The sequence below is a fragment of the Astyanax mexicanus genome, chromosome 1 (assembly GCF_023375975.1).
Source record: "Astyanax mexicanus isolate ESR-SI-001 chromosome 1, AstMex3_surface, whole genome shotgun sequence".
NCBI lineage: Eukaryota > Metazoa > Chordata > Actinopteri > Characiformes > Acestrorhamphidae > Astyanax > Astyanax mexicanus.
Genome location: NC_064408.1, coordinates 49,964,597 through 49,980,577, shown reverse-complemented (window position 1 = coordinate 49,980,577; position 15,981 = coordinate 49,964,597). Strand labels below are relative to the sequence as shown.

The following is a 15,981-nucleotide window of genomic DNA, read 5'->3' as shown; positions in this document are numbered from 1 at the left end:
GAGTGCAAATGAGTCACGATGATGAAGCAGTGGGATTAAATGAGTGAGGTCCATAAAGCTCTGGGTGAATAAGCCTTTCTTCTTCATGAATAAATTAACAGGTGGGATCTGGCACTCTTTAAACGGTATTTGTGTGATTGTGACTTAAAACACAATTATGACAGAAACTCAAAACCCATACATAAACAAACCTTCCGATATTAATGTATGAACCCACACTTCCTAAATATTGCTACTCTAAATAAAATATAGTGAGTGTGATGAATGTGAAATGTTTTGTCTCAATGGCTGTTTTATTTGTTTGAAAAATTACATTTTCACCTTTTTTTACTCACGAGAATGACTTCAATGTTCTCAATTTTTTCATTTTGTCAATACAATGACTTATTTTTAATGATTGACACATTCTGTCAAAATACTGACTTATTTTCTCACTCTCATTTGTCATGGTTGATTTCTTTGGTCAAAAGTTTTTTTGTGACATACATTTTCTCATTGACACTTATTTTTCTTATTGCATTCCATTTGACTTAATTTCTCATTTCTTTGACTCATTTTCCAAAACATTACCTTATTTTTTCATGACTTTGACACATTTTCTAAAAACATTATTTTCTTAGGTCTTTAATTAATTTTACAATCTATTCCCTTCATTTCTCTAGACTTTGAATCATGTTCCAAAATATTGACTTTTTTTCTCATGAATTTGACTAATTTTCCAAAATATTACATAAATTACTCATGACTTTGACTCATTTTACAAACTACTGCCTAAATTTTTCATGACTTTGACTCATTTTCCAAATTATTACCTTAATTTCTCATGACTTTGACTCATTTTACAAAATATTACCTTAATTTCTCATGACTTTGACTCATTTTACAAAATATTACCTTAATTTCTCATGACTTTGACTCATTTTACAAAAGATGACCTTCATTTCTTATGATTTTGACTCATTTTACAAAACATTACCTTAAAATTGCCTTTCTGAGTCTCATTTTGTGAAAATACTTTATTTTCTCCAGACTGACTCATTTATTCAAAAACAATGATTTATTTTCTCATGACTTGTTTCATAAGCAATTTTGCTGAAAAAGCCCTGTGGGAAAAAACTGCTCTCTCATTATAATTCTAAATCAGGTGCACATGACCGCATGCACAGCTCTGGCACAAAGTGTTCTAATACGAGAGGTGGCATACTCATTGGACTGTTTTGACAGACAGGCTTGTTCAGGAAGGGTGGCGGAGACTGGCGGATTTGTTTGCTGGTGTGTCTTTTGCAGGAGTGTGATGTGTGCCAACTTTCTGCCAACCTGCATGTTGCATTCTAAAACATTCTGCTTCCCGCCTGAAGAAACGAGGAGAGAACGCAGGCTTTTCCACACGCTCTCCATGAACTACTAACCTTCCTCTACCGCCACAGCAGAGCGTGACGAGAGGGGGAGGGAGGATGCCACTCGTTGGCAGAGTGAGCTGTGTTTCCACTACTTCTCATCTGTGTGTTTCGCAGACATTCAGATTACTCTGACATCTGATGAATTTTAACGTTTCCATGACTACTGCTTTTCCCAGCAAAACGGCAAAGAGACAACAGGCTGGAACTGGGAAATCACTGTGACACTACCATTAGAACAGGATCATAATACCAAATACTAGTAATTAATAGGCGTGTTCCAACTCTACAACTTTAAGCCATTAAAGTCATGAATTAGCACGCAGAATAACAAATATATGGAGTAATTTAATATTAATTATATCTCACTCTTAGCTCATTGAAACTAGCAAAGATTTTGGAGTATGGAATATGATGAAAAGGTAAGTGTACAGTTCGTGTTGCAGAATCAAAAACATTTAGCTATTTTTGGCCACAGAAACAAATAGAAAAAGGTTTAAAAAGTGCACACTTTCTGACTCTGTGTATCTCTCTGCACTAAATTTAAACCCTGATGCTTACCCTGATAACTGCACCAGCCTCTCACATCCGGCATTCATCCACCATTCTACACTCTTTTACAGCTTGACTGCTTCTGTCTGTTCTGGCATTAAGAATTAAACGAACACATCAATCAATAAAGCTAATGTTGCAAAAGAAAAGTAAATTAGTCAACCCAAATTATTAAAATGAAAGTATTAGTCATGGAACATAATGACTAGCTTGAATTTGTTGTGAGCAACATTAGAATGCACCCCTAAACCATTCCTTTAACTTCTCTAGGCTGTCCGAACACTGAACCTCTCCTGGGAGCCCCTTAATGTCTTCAAAGGCAGACTGTGGACACGCTTCTTTGAAAGGCACTTAAATTAACACTAATCTTGCATTTCATTTTCTTTAAAAAAAAAAAAGCAGTAAAAAGAAGTAAAATAAACCAACCATCTCAAAGTACACACACACAGTCTTATGCAAAACTCTGGTGACCCCGATCAAATCAGACTCTCTGTTTTTGATTTTCTAAGCTCACATCTTCTACAGAAGCATAATTACTGTTTGTTTGCTTAGTTTAGAATTTTATGTGCAGAAGTAATGGCATATTAAAATTACTACAAAATTACTGCTGCCATTGCTTCGTCATTTCAAAATCACAATTACAAAATTATGCAGAGGTCATTTAATGTCCTATCTCTACACAGCAAACAAGAAAGATAGAGAAATAAAAAGAGCCGGAGGAGAGAATTTTACCAGTCCTGGTTGAACGTTTTGGCACCCCTGATTTATTTCTCCCAGAAAATAATTGCAATTACACTTGTTTTGCCATACACATGTTTAACATGTGTACAACAAAAATATATATAAAAAATAAAATAAACAGAGGAAAACATGCCGAAACTCCAAAAAAGGGGTTGGACGAAATTATTGGCACTCTCAATATGTTATTTGTTTGCACACCCTTTGGAAAAAGTAACTGAAGTCAAGGAACCCAGTGCGAGAGGCAGTTAACAACCCCATAACATCTTTAAACCTCCACCATATTTGGTATACCTGGGTCTGCGCTGCCATACTATTTTATTTCATTCAAATGTCAACAGATACACTGACACTGATGCACCCTGAGCCTGCAGGACAGCTTGAATTTCTTGGAACTTGATTGGGGCTGCTTATCCAGCTAATCTTCCATGTGGATGGAAGGGAAACAGTAATGATGGGTTGCAAGGCATCCTGCCTTGCAACCCATCATTACTGTTTCCCTTCCATCCACATGGAAGATTAGCTACAGTGCCATGGGTTGTAAACTTCTTGATTATGTTGCGCACCGTGGAAACCGTGGAAAAATCGACATCAAGATATCTGGAGATGGACTTTTAACCTTGAGATTGTTGATATATTTCCACATTTGGAAAATTTTGGTTCTAAAAACAGACCTTCTTTCTGTTCTCCATGCTTGTTCTGCCCGTTATTGCTGCACATTGCCCAATTTTGTGTGAAAATATGTCAATTGTGTTTTTTCTTCCTTATACACAAGAAAAATTAGCACATTTATAACAAAATTGCAATAATTTTTTGGGAAATATTTTAGGGACGCCAATAGTTTTGGCCACAAATGTATTGCGACACAGAAAGCCACTGTTGCTTGAAATTTACACAGAGAAAGACAGACAGTTTTTGGGTAAGCAAACTAATGCTAAAGCAAAGCTACCTCACAAAAAGCCAATTTGTGAAAAGATAGTAAACAGAGTTACCTGATACCTAGTGTAATAATTGATGTTGACTAAATAATCATTAAATAAAACTTGTAGCAGCAACAGCTGAGTGAAATGTGAAACAAAAATAATACAAACCAATGAAGAAGCAAAATAACTTCAGTGTTTCACATCATATATGAATGTGGGTTCTTAACCACTCCATCATACCACAGAGCAGAGAAATAAGGTAAATACAATTCTACATCTAGCTGAATTTAAAATCTGATCCACATTCAGTGTTAATATACACACCTGTGCATGCCTCTGTGCCAGTAATGGACTGTCATGGGCCACTAAGTGTCTTCACAGATGGGAAACAGAAGGGCTGGTAACTTATATTCACAACAACTAGAGCCAGGGGGACCAACAGGGCCAGTATCTATAAATAGCTAACAGACTAAACCCTTCCGTAATTAATATTCAGTGTTAGGGTTCAGCGGAAGTAATTCCTCAGTGTTGAATTGTAACACTGTATTACAAAAAGAAAAGAAAGTGACTTGAATGCCTTACCAGTTTTAAAAGTCTGGTCTGGTTAGATATGCTTCAAGCTGTAATAAACCAAGGCAGCATCTTAAATCCCCTTACTCCCCGGTGCAATGTGAATGGTGGGGGAAAATAACAGAAAAAATGTTCAATGCCAAACAGTACAGCTGGCAGTGTGCACACTTGAATACATGAAAAACAAAGTGTAAACCTGTTTAGGTTGCATCGTGATTGGATTACTTTCAGATCATGCAAATAACATTTGAAGGTGGTCAGAGAGGCATTTTAAGATCAAACAGTGTAAGTGTAAATGCCAATAATTAAAAGTACTTCCAATGCAATTGAAATGGTACTTGGTATATATATATATATATATATTTTTTTTTTTTCCATGTACCATATTTTTTGCACTAAATGGTGCACTTAAAATCCTTTAATTTCCCCAAAAAGCGTCAGCCTGCCTTATAATCCAGTGCACCTTATGTATGAATTCTACCAGTCGGGTTGTAAGGAGCAGTAAAGCCGCTATTCAGTGCAGCGTTATTCAGGAGTTTCAGTTTAGTTCTCCAGCAGTATTAGCATTAGTCGCTAACCCTGCTAAGCACTAGCTCTTTGGGCATCCAGAGGTGAGTATTATAAGTCTATAGTCTGTAGCCTGCTGCTAACCCCAGCTAGCACTGCTGGAGCAGCATTATCATTAGCCCCTATATGCACTTACTCTTTGGCCGTCTAGAGGTGAGAATTATCAGCCTGTAGCCTGATGCTAACCTCGGATAGCACTGCTGGAGCAGCATTAGCATTAGCTGCTAACCGTACTAGATCTTTCGCTGTCCAGACGTGAGTTTCATTAGCCTTTAGCCTGCTCCTAATCCCGACTAGCATTACTAAAGCAGCATTAGCATTACCTGCTAGTGGTTAGCCACTAATGCTAATGCTCCAGCTTCAGTGGAAATCTTTGTAGATTAATCTCTAGTGCACGTTTGACTTGTTTTGTTTACGTAGCTTACCACCACCCAGCAGTGAAACCTGCTGAATTAGAGAGAAAACATGGTGACACCCCTGTTCCTTACTAGTGTCACATAATGCGCCTTATAATCTGGTGTGACTTGCAGTGAAAAAAATAAGGTATTCTCTTTATTCCTTTGAACCAGTTATCATATCTCTGAGCTGTAGCACTGTATTAACAACACATTGGCTACAAGAAGTACAATTTAGTAAAATTTCTAAATGTGTTAAAGTGCTTTTAAAGTAAAACTGGAATGTATTACAGAAACAGCTAAACAAAATCAGGCCAAAATCATTATACAGACAATGAAAATGAATAAAGATCTACATTGAGCACTACATTAGGGAGAAGAGGGCATGTATGTGAGATTCTCCCCCGGTGTGGGTATATAAGGGGCGCACAACTGCATTACTTTGGTGCAAACAAACTCCCCTTACCCATGATGACTGCCTGTCATAGCTTTATTGCTTTACTCTATGGCTTAACCTTACTACTATTATTAAGGTTATCATTACAGAGGAATTCTCAAGTGGCACAGCCATCTAATCACAGGTTGGTGCTACAGCCACCTGTGGTTAGGAGTATCAACAGGCACAATTGACCCCTGCTTCTCTGGGATGGATGGCTGGCCCTTCGAATGAATTAATTCACCTCAATCACTCTTGTTAACTGACATAAGAGAAGTGGCAGTTAGTGTTCTCCTCTAAGCATGTTCAGTTGTTCAATTATGATGCATGCTGTGTTATAGACAGTCTGAACAGATCTGTGGGAAACACATGCTAGCTTACACTTTCCCAACACTGGTAGCATTATGTGATGGGGTAGTTATAACTGGAGGGTGGGGACAGGAAATGTCTCAATTAGGGAGAAAATTCCAGACAGCTGTAAGGCTCGTCTGACATTCAAATCACATAAATTTAAACGAACAGAGGACACAAGAGACTGTGATTTGAGAACAAGCGTCTCTGAATGGCCCTACTCCCAGAACCATTCATTATCAACTTTACACCTGCTTAAAGAAAAGTTCAAACAGCTAAACTGGGGCAACAGTAGTCATCAGGAAGTTTAGAATGATTAGCAAAGGGTGGCTCATTTGAAGATGATTAGATCTAAACCCTATGCACTCTCTCATTCCATTTACTTCAAATGCATCATTTACTCACTTACGGTATGATTGTGTGTAATCTTGAAGTTATGCCTGGTATTAAAATCTCAAATCTTAAATGGGGTGAATCTGTTTAACAACAAAACAACAAAGAAAGTACCTGCTTTGTGGTCGCGTAACACTGATACCAAATAATTTCCAGACATATTAAAACATTGTTTTTGATAACAGTTTAGTTATCTAAAAAAAAGGCCTAGTAAAAGATACTGTGTGCCTCTATATACAGGTGCAACTCAAAAAAACTGAATATCATTGAGAAATTACTTCATTTTAGTAATTCAGTTTAAAATGTTTAACTCATATAGATTTATTAAACACAAATCATTTATTTTATTGTTAATGACTATGGCTTACAGCCAATGAAAACCCCCAAAAATTAGTGTCTCAAAACTTTTTAATATTATATAAAATTTGTACTGTTGGCAGTGTGGGCAGTGTGCCTGCTGGAAAATGAAATCCGCATCTTCATAAAAGTTGTCAGTAGCAGAGGGAAGCATGAAGTGCTGTAAGATTTTGTGGGAAAACAAAACTGCACTGACTTTAGTCTTGATAAAACACAGTGGATCAACACCAGCAGATGACATGTGTCTCCAAACCATCACTGATCATCAGTAAATTTCACATTTCATTTGTAAATCAAGGGAGCAGAGTCTGGAGGAAGAGTAGAGAGACACACAGTCCAAGCTGCTTGAGGTCTAGTGTAAAGTTTTTACAATCAGTGAGGGTTTGGAGAGACATGCATCTTCATGCTTCCCTCTGCTGACAACTTTTATGGAGATGTGGATTTCATTTTACAGCAGGACTCATTTCTAATCTTTGAGATGCACCTGTATTCACAGTTTGACCTGTATGCTGCCTAAACTGTTTATTTTAGCCATTAAGTTCTATTCTTTAGTGAAGACAGGTATTTTGGTCACATCAGTTAGAACAGAGAGACCATGTGAAATAAAAGTCAAGACATATCAGAATTCACTAACTGTTAATTCACAACCCTGTTTTGCTTTATAAACAATGACAATTTTGATACTGAGGCAGGCACCCATACTATTGGTGCCAATGCCACCAAAAGTGATGAAAACTCAAACCATGACCACTAGTGCAAATAGTAACTGCTAAGAGAAGAAGGTGTGGACGAGAACCATGAAGAGATTCAGAAGCTTGTGCTTGCTGACAAATGCAAACAAAATTCTGAAAGTTTAGGCACATCTACAAGTACTAACATTAGTCACAAAGAGTGTCAAAAGCTTGTACCATAGCCACAAGTGACGGTGATAGCCATGAAAAGCACTGAATGTTCACACTGTTGAGATAAGTATCAGCGATAGTCATGAAGAGTGTCAAAAGCTCAAGTCACGCCCACAAGTGACCAAGATAGCTATAAAATAAAGTGACAACAACTGACTCAATAAGTGTCAAAACTGATGTCACACCCACAAGCACCAATTACAGCACTGAAAAACAGCGAATGCTAATACTAAGCCCAAAATACAACAATAGCTACCAGAAAGTAGCAAAAGTTCACATCCCGGCCACAAGTACAAAAACATCTATACAGAGAGGCAGAAGCTTATGCAGCCAAAAAAGCCAAGAAGAGTGGCAACGTCACGCCCATGAATGCCAGTTATAACCAGAAAGTGTGTCAAAAGTTCAAATTAAGAGAGTCAAAAGTTCAAGACATTCCCATGAAAGGCTTTTGTGCCCACAAGTGCCAACAATAAACAGTTACATTATTTTGTGTGACTGACAGTTGTCAGGTCCTTTTTATTACCAAACCTGTATTCTAGAATTTTACCAAATATGATGCAGTGATACATAGTTATCTTTTTCTAGTGTTCAGTGAAGGATATGTTTAATATGCATTTAGAGAGCTCTTGTATTCTGTAATTTTGTGCATTTAAGAAAGGAGAAAACTCACCTTTAACCATAGATTAAAATAAGTAAACATGGCTGTGGAATATTTGACAATGTTTTCCATTAATGGAAATGTTTTGGTGCTTTTGCTTTTCACTACTACTTAAAAAAAGAGCTGATTTTGGATGCAGATTACCCCTTCAGCACGGTCAGTCTGTATTTACAAACCCTCAGATCTGGTCTACAGTCTAGCTGCGAATCAACAGGTAATAATCACATATTATGTTTCAGCTGAACATGGTTTAAAAAATCCCCCACTACCTCCTGGGCATAACTGAGGCCTTCAAGCGTTTCCTAAACAGATTATGCTCAATGCCAGCCAGAGCAAAAACAGGCTGAGGTGAGGCTTAAGAAAACCCAATTCATAAACAACAAGAAAAACAGGAGAAGCCACAATATCTATTCTCAGTGTGCGAACCCATTCAACCATGGCAGCCAATTTACTCTCCCCCCTTCAACATAAAAATCCTTCAGCAGTGACTTCTTGAACTTCTTCTAAATGTCACTGCCTTTCTCACATAAGCTGGGTTCATCAATTCAATGCACAAGAACATTCTCTGCCAAGCAGGAGAGAACATTCTGAAGTGGAAGATGAAGCAAAACTCAGCGATCGTAACACAGCTTTTGTGTTTTTGATGTTTAACTCTCATCAAGTAGAGCCTGTCACTGGCTTGATGCACAGTTGCAGTATCAGGCATGCAGTCTGCAGCATTGCTGAATATGGCAGAGGTGGTACTGAATACACAGATGCAGAAAAAAGAGAAAGAAAGCTGCCTTTGTGTTCCTTTGTCCTTGTGCTGTGCTTGTCTGGAGGCCGGAGATTGTTGACGGGGGATTAATGGGGTTGATAAGCCCTGGGCATCTGTTGATAACACAGTTTAGAACCACCAGCGAGAGGCAACATAACCATACTGATGTGCAGGAAGAGAGAGAGAGAGAGAGAGAGAGAGAGAGAGAGAGAGAGAGAGAGAGAGAGAAAGCCAGACACAAGAAAGACACAGAGGAAGGAAGAGACACAACGAAAATGAAAACAGAGGAAGAGAGATACCATTAGAAAGGGAGTGAAAGAGAGACAGGGACAAAGAGCGAGCAAGAGAGAGATAGAGAGAGAGAGAGAGAGAGAGAGAGAGAGGGGGGGGTGAAAATAAGACAGAGAAAGAGACATTGAGGAAGAGACAATTAAAAGGTAGGGAAAGAGAGACAGGAAAAAAGACAGAGACAGAGAAAGAGAGAAAAAGAGCAAGAGGGAGCGATAGAGAGAGAGATCATTAGAAAGGAAGTGAAAAGAGACAGAGAAAAAGAATGAGACAGAGAGCAATAGAGAGAGAAAGAGAGAGGGGGAGAGAGAAAGAGAAAGAGAGAGGGAGTGAAAGCAAGACAAAGAAAAAGAGGAATAGAGAGAGCATTAGAAAGGGAGCAGAAGAGAGAGAAAGGGAAAAAGAGCGAGCAAGAGAGAGAAAGAGAGAGAGAGAGAGGGGGTGAAAGCAAGACAGAGAAAGAGACCATTAAAAGGTAGTGAAAGAGACAGGAAAAAAGACAGAGACAGAGAAAGAGAGAAAAAGAGCAAGAGGGAGTGATAGAGAGAAAGAGAGAGAGCGAGAGATCATTAGAAAGGAAGTGAAAAGAGAGAGAAAAAGAATGAGACAGAGTAATAGAGAGAGAGAAAGAGAGAGGGGAAGAGAGAGTGAGAGAAAAAGAGAAAGAGAGTGAAAGCAAGACAAAGAAAAAGAGACACAGAGGAAGAGAGAGATAATTAGAAAGGGAGTAGAAGAGAGAGACAGGGAAAAAGAGCAAGCGAGCAAACGAGAGAGAGAGAGAGAGAGAGCAAAAAAACAGTGCAGAAAGAGAAGAGGGGATGAATTGAGAGGAGAGAAAAAAAAAGAATTAGAGTTGAAGGGAAAAAAAGAATGCATAAAAGAGAAAAGAGACATCAGAGAAGCAGGGATAGAGAGAACAAGTGAGTGAGGGCAAGCAGGAGTGATAAAGTCAGCAGAGAAAGCAGGGAGGAGGTAAGAGAGGAAAAGAGGAAGAGGAAAAAAAAGAAAGAGAAAGAATGAAGGGCAAAAAGGGTAGAAAAGAACAATAGAGAGGGTGAGAGAGAAAAAGTGGTATAGGGTAGAAAAACTCAAAGTGAAAAATCAGAGAGAATGTAGGAGAAAAGAGAGAGAGGACAGAGATGCTGAAACTGTAGAGGGATGGAGCGAGCGTGAGAGAGACGGATGAACAGAGGAAGGGAAATGAGTAGCTACGCCCACACACTGCTTTCAGAATGATGAACAGCCCCTGTGAGATGGAGCTGTGAGAGCAGGGAGAGCAGCGGTAGAGCCGCAGCACCAAACCCCAGCCTGAAGCGTGACAGAGCTCAGTCTAACACAGAGCCTGATCCCCACTGAACTGTACAGAGACCCCACTGCAAAACCTGCTGATCACAACACACTTTACACACACTTTACACACACACACACCTCTGCACACACACACACACACACCATGCAGCGAGCTGAGAGATATCCAATACGATAGATCAACAGTAATCAACAGTGTCCCCCCAGAGTTAAGTAAGATTCAATACATGGATGAATACTGATTTAAATTCAATATCTCATTTAAATACTGCATTTAAAATATGGAACACTATTAGGTTAGTTCTGGCTGGTTTAGAGCATGAGCCCACAAAATGGCCAGCAGTTTGGTTGATTTTATTAAATTGAAAACCTCTGCGATATAATCAAAAGAAAGACGGATGATTGCAAGCATCAAACCAAACTGAACTGCTTGAATTTTTGCACCAGGAGTAAAGGCATAAAGTTATCCAAAAGCAGTGTATAAGACTGGTGGAGGAGAACATGCCAAGATACATGAAACTGTGATTAGAAACCAGGGTTATTCCACCAAATATTGATTTCTGAACTCTTAAAACTTTATGAATATGAACTTGCTTTTTTTTTTTGCATTATTTGAGATCTAAAAGCTCTGCATCCTTTTTTGTTATTTTAACCATTTCTCATTTTCTGCAAATAAATGCTCTAAATGACGATATTTTTATTAGGAATTCAGGAGAAACCTTGTCCGTAGTTTATAGAACAAAACAACAATGTTCATTTTCTCAAACATGTGCCTATAAATAGCGAAATCAATTAAATAGTCCCTACGATATACCTCTGTGTCTTAAAAAGATACGGATATAAATAAATAAATATGTTTTCATCTGTTTACTGGGCAAGTTGTTGGAGGTGTGTATTATACTGAAAGAGTGCTGAGCTCTACTCACCCCGATGGGCTGGAAGATAAGGCCGTCCACTTCATGACTGACCTGGGAGGTGAAGCTGCCCTCCAGAAGCTGCAGGGGGAGAGAGAGAGAGAGAGGCAGATGTGTTCAAAGCTTTTAGTAACAGATGAGAGTGAGAGGAGGAGAAGACGGGGATGGGAGGGGGACAGAAAGAGAGCGAGGAAGAGTGGGAGAGAGAGATTGAGGGGTAAAATGAGGTGAAACATGAGAGGAAGCAGATAAAATACAGCAGTCGGAACATTACAGAGAACTCCATGGCTTCAACCCTTAACATGGAGAAAATACGCTACACTCAAATTCCCCAATTTCTCACACTAATTCATATTAGAGCAAACGCTGAAACTCGTCAGCGCGATCAGTCTAGTCCAATTTAGCATGAAATATGGTTTGATCATTTCGAGGGAAGGCTGCGTTATAATTAAGCCCACCACTGTGAGATTAGTGAAGGAGTTGCTAGTCTTATGAAGGGGTGCAGCGAGAAAGCAGATGTTCATTTGCACAGAACAAAGCAAAAGGACACAGTGAGAGACACCGCAGGGCCTAGTTAAGCAGTGCTCCTCACAAGACGCTGTGCTTTTCTGTAGTGATGCACAATGGTATTGGTGTATTATTCAGTACTGGGCTGAAATGGTATTTAGCTGGTCAGTACAAATGGTCCCCTGTCTATTAAAAAGAGAATTACACAATCCGGCGATGTCTTATACGTGCTCAGGGTGAGCAAAAAGCCTGGCGTGTGGGACAACATTACCATATACAAACGCTATTTGCAAGCTGTGTTCTGCCAGAACCTCATGAGGCGGCACTGTTATTAAAAACTTTAATACAACAAACCAGATTAGTCACCTGAAAGCACAGAGCACTGTGGAACAGAGCGTTTTTCAGAGGCAAGTCTCAACCAAAAAGCATAAGTTTCATTCCCAGCAAAAGCCAATTCTACCTCCTCTGGGGCACAAAGCAATTAAAATCAACAGAAAATCCAACTCACAGAGTGCAAAAGTTAAACATATCATTACAAAAGTGACAAAGCACATAATACAGACTGATTAGCACCTCTCTGCGGTCAGGAGCAGACTTTCAGCCACTGGTAGGTCACCTATATCCTCATTAAAATGCATGAAAAAAAGAAATACCCTGAGCTGAGAGACAGAAACGCTTTTGTTTCTCTAAGAATGTATTCTATTCGCAATGTGAGCACCGAGAGGTACGGCTTACCATACAAAGATACAGGACTTAAAAGCTGAAGTGAAAGTGCTCCAGAGAGATGCTGTCTTAGTCTTCCAGTTATTTCAGGCTTAAAGGGAAAATGTGAAGCACTCTGCCCCCCAACTCTTGTATTGTTTATTCATAATCCAAAGATTCCAATTCATTTCACTGTCAGTGTGTGTGCGTTCTCAAGGTCACAATAATAAGAATAAAAACTATATAAATAACAATACGGTTTTCATTCTGAAATCATTGACACAATGCCATAACACTAATAATAATAATAATAATAATAATAATAATAATAATAATAATAATAATATTAATAATAATAATAATATATTAACACAACACTGTAACTGCTTTTGAATATTAACATAATCATAATTAGGGATGTCCCAAAATATATATTTTTATTATTATTATTTGAGTCATGCTACGATACTTTGGAAATGCAGTAAAAAAAAAAAAAAAAAAAAGAACAAACAAACTCAAGTTGTCCCTTTAGGTGTTTTTAAATGACTTGTTTTTATTATTATTACGACAATGGTATCAAAGCAGACCATTTTCGGAAAAAATAAACAAGTTTTAAATGTCCATGGAAATGACTTTATTTAAGAAAAGATGCATGTTTAAATTAAACAAACAAAAAAAAGTCACACAAAATAATTTCTGTAATTAATCATAATTAAGATGATTCTTTTTTTTTAATGATAGTATTTTCCTGTATGTATGGGAGTGACACAGTAATAATACTGTAGAGTGGTGGCAGAGCCCTGGCAGACTAGATTTCGAATTAACTAACTATTTTTCAGTATTATAATAGGTGAGATTGTTTTCGAATTTTGTTATTATATTATTACTTTCTTAATTTGCTGAGTTACTAAGTTTAAATAAGAGATTTGTTGGAGAACAATCACTAGTGTAGCTGCAAATATTGCATTTTTTTCAAAAGAGGAAACAGGGACATTCTAGTCATAATTCTCTTTATGACTAAATGACTATATCAAGAATAGATGTTGTTATAAATGTAAATATTGACCCACACAACATTTACACAGATTTAGTATTTGAGGAATCAGGTAAAATGTAACAGTGTTTTGTGTTTTGCTTTAATACAACAGTTTGAAAAAAAAAAATAATAATAATAATTTTAAGAAGAAAGAAACTGAGCCCTTAACCTTACATTAAATATACAGATAGTAGCCTTTTACAATGTCACAGTATAAACCAATTTCTCCAGCTCTTCACTACCAGGTTTTTCTTGTCAAGATCATGACTTGTTATTGTGTGTTTTATGCACATTAACAATTAATGAATAGCCCCCTTTTTTTTTTTAAGTACACACTTTTATTACGGTATTGCTTAACAATGGCCTTCAGCATAGTAATACAGCTGATATAGAGAAAGTAAGGGTGTAATAAAACATGAATACCTTAATGCTTAATGCTTCTAATAGTAATTTTGACTTGAATGAAATAATGGCAGGATGTTCTCTGACTTTTGCAGAGCATTGTAAATATTTCAGCAATGCCATTTCAATAGAAACAGAATGTCTGTTAAAGCTGTACGGATATCTCAATCTAATGCTGAAAAGCCTTCTGCCTTTGGAACAGAACAATCTAAACAATTGCTGGGCCAAAAATTACATTTTCATATGAGTGCATCACTCCCATCATGCTGACCTAAGCTGATTGGTTGTTACATCCCATGAAATTGCAAACTTGATAAAGGAAGCTTGTATACTCGTAAATCACAAAACAATAAACTTCTGGCCAGTAAAGGCCCTCTGGTCGGACTGGATTTAAACTTCTGCTCCACCCACACTGCAGCTCTCAGCGTAGGCTGTCTGAGACCTTGCTGTCAACACACAGCTATTGAGTCAAGTCGCTTGAATGTTCTCCTCAGAACAAAGTCGGGCATTTAAACCGGCGAGGCTTCTCGGGCCAAACAACACTCAAAGCCCAGAGTGAGAGAATGTTCGGGATGGCTTCTATAAAGAGGAGAGTAATTGTGTTTCTCTCTTTTTCACTCTCGTGTGCCAAGCGAAAGCTCAAAGCAGAGCACTCCGGATCAAGGTTAAACTGCTTAACAACTCTAGCTAACGAGACATACACAAACACACACACACACACACACACACACACACACACACACACACAGCTGAATGCAGCTTCAGGCTAAACAAAGCCTGAAACCTTATGTGGAATGTGGACAGAACTCTAGCAAGGCTGAGAACTGAATCCATGTCCTAGCTGTACCTTTCTATTACAGTTCTGCTCCAGGTGAACAAGACTTGCTGATACTGAAGCCTGTGCATTAATTCATCTCATCAGCAAGACCCCTCAACATTTATAACACTGTCATGATGACTGCTCAGCAAAGAACTAGCTGCAACTGTACAGGGGGTAGCTCACAATAACAAGAGTAGAACTGGGTATCGTTAAAAAAAATAAAAAAAATAAATAAATGTTTTAAACTTAATACGATTCAATACCCAAACTGTACTTTTTTTCGATACTTTTTTTGTTATACATACAAAAAATAAAAAATATTTATTTACCAATTGACATGAGTCATTTCATTGTCAAACTGTCAGCACGAGAGGTTTATTAAGAACAAAGACAACAGCATTACTTTACCTGCTTAAACCACAAACATTTTTCCCTTAGCATTCAGTTGACACAGTTCAGTTGAACTGAAGAGATGTTTTAATACATATCAGTATCAGTTATATTTTTATTAGTGGTGTCAATCACTAAAAAAATTATGATAATCATGAATCATGCAAGTTCCTTGTATTACTGTGAGGGGACAGTAATAATGGTGTAGTGTGGTTTAGGTCTAGCAGACTGGATAATTTGTTTACTGTATTATAAATTCTCTGGGTAGAGCGAGCGTGAGAGAAAGAGAGAGAGAGTGTGAGAAAAAGAGTGAGTGAAAATGAGAGCGGGAGAGAGAGAGAGAGAGAGAGACAACACTAATGAGCTGAAGAGTGAGAAACAGAGGGCGAGTATGCAAGAGAGAGACAGATCGAGCGCCTGAAAGGTTTCAGCACAGCGGCAGTGTGTTGACCGCTTTTCTGCACATTTCATGCAGTATCAAAGTTTTGAAAACAGACATCACATTTTTTTAGACCTTTCGGTACTTGGTAGTAGCGAGACATTTTGGTCAGTGCTGATATTGATATCAAATTTCGAAGTTCTCAAGTTCCCATCCAATCTCTGCCCAAACCAGAACAG

At 38.1% G+C, this 15,981-nt stretch overlaps 1 protein-coding gene across 1 annotated transcript in view; it reads right to left on the bottom strand.

Moving 5' to 3' along the window:
• The window catches only part of rngtt (RNA guanylyltransferase and 5'-phosphatase), a 236,531-nt gene that overhangs the window by 82,102 nt on the left and 138,448 nt on the right, over positions 1 to 15,981 (bottom strand). The window contains exon 12 of the mRNA XM_022662454.2: positions 11,519 to 11,587. Coding sequence (XP_022518175.2) covers positions 11,519 to 11,587 — 69 coding nt within the window. The remainder of the gene's footprint in view (positions 1 to 11,518; positions 11,588 to 15,981) is intronic.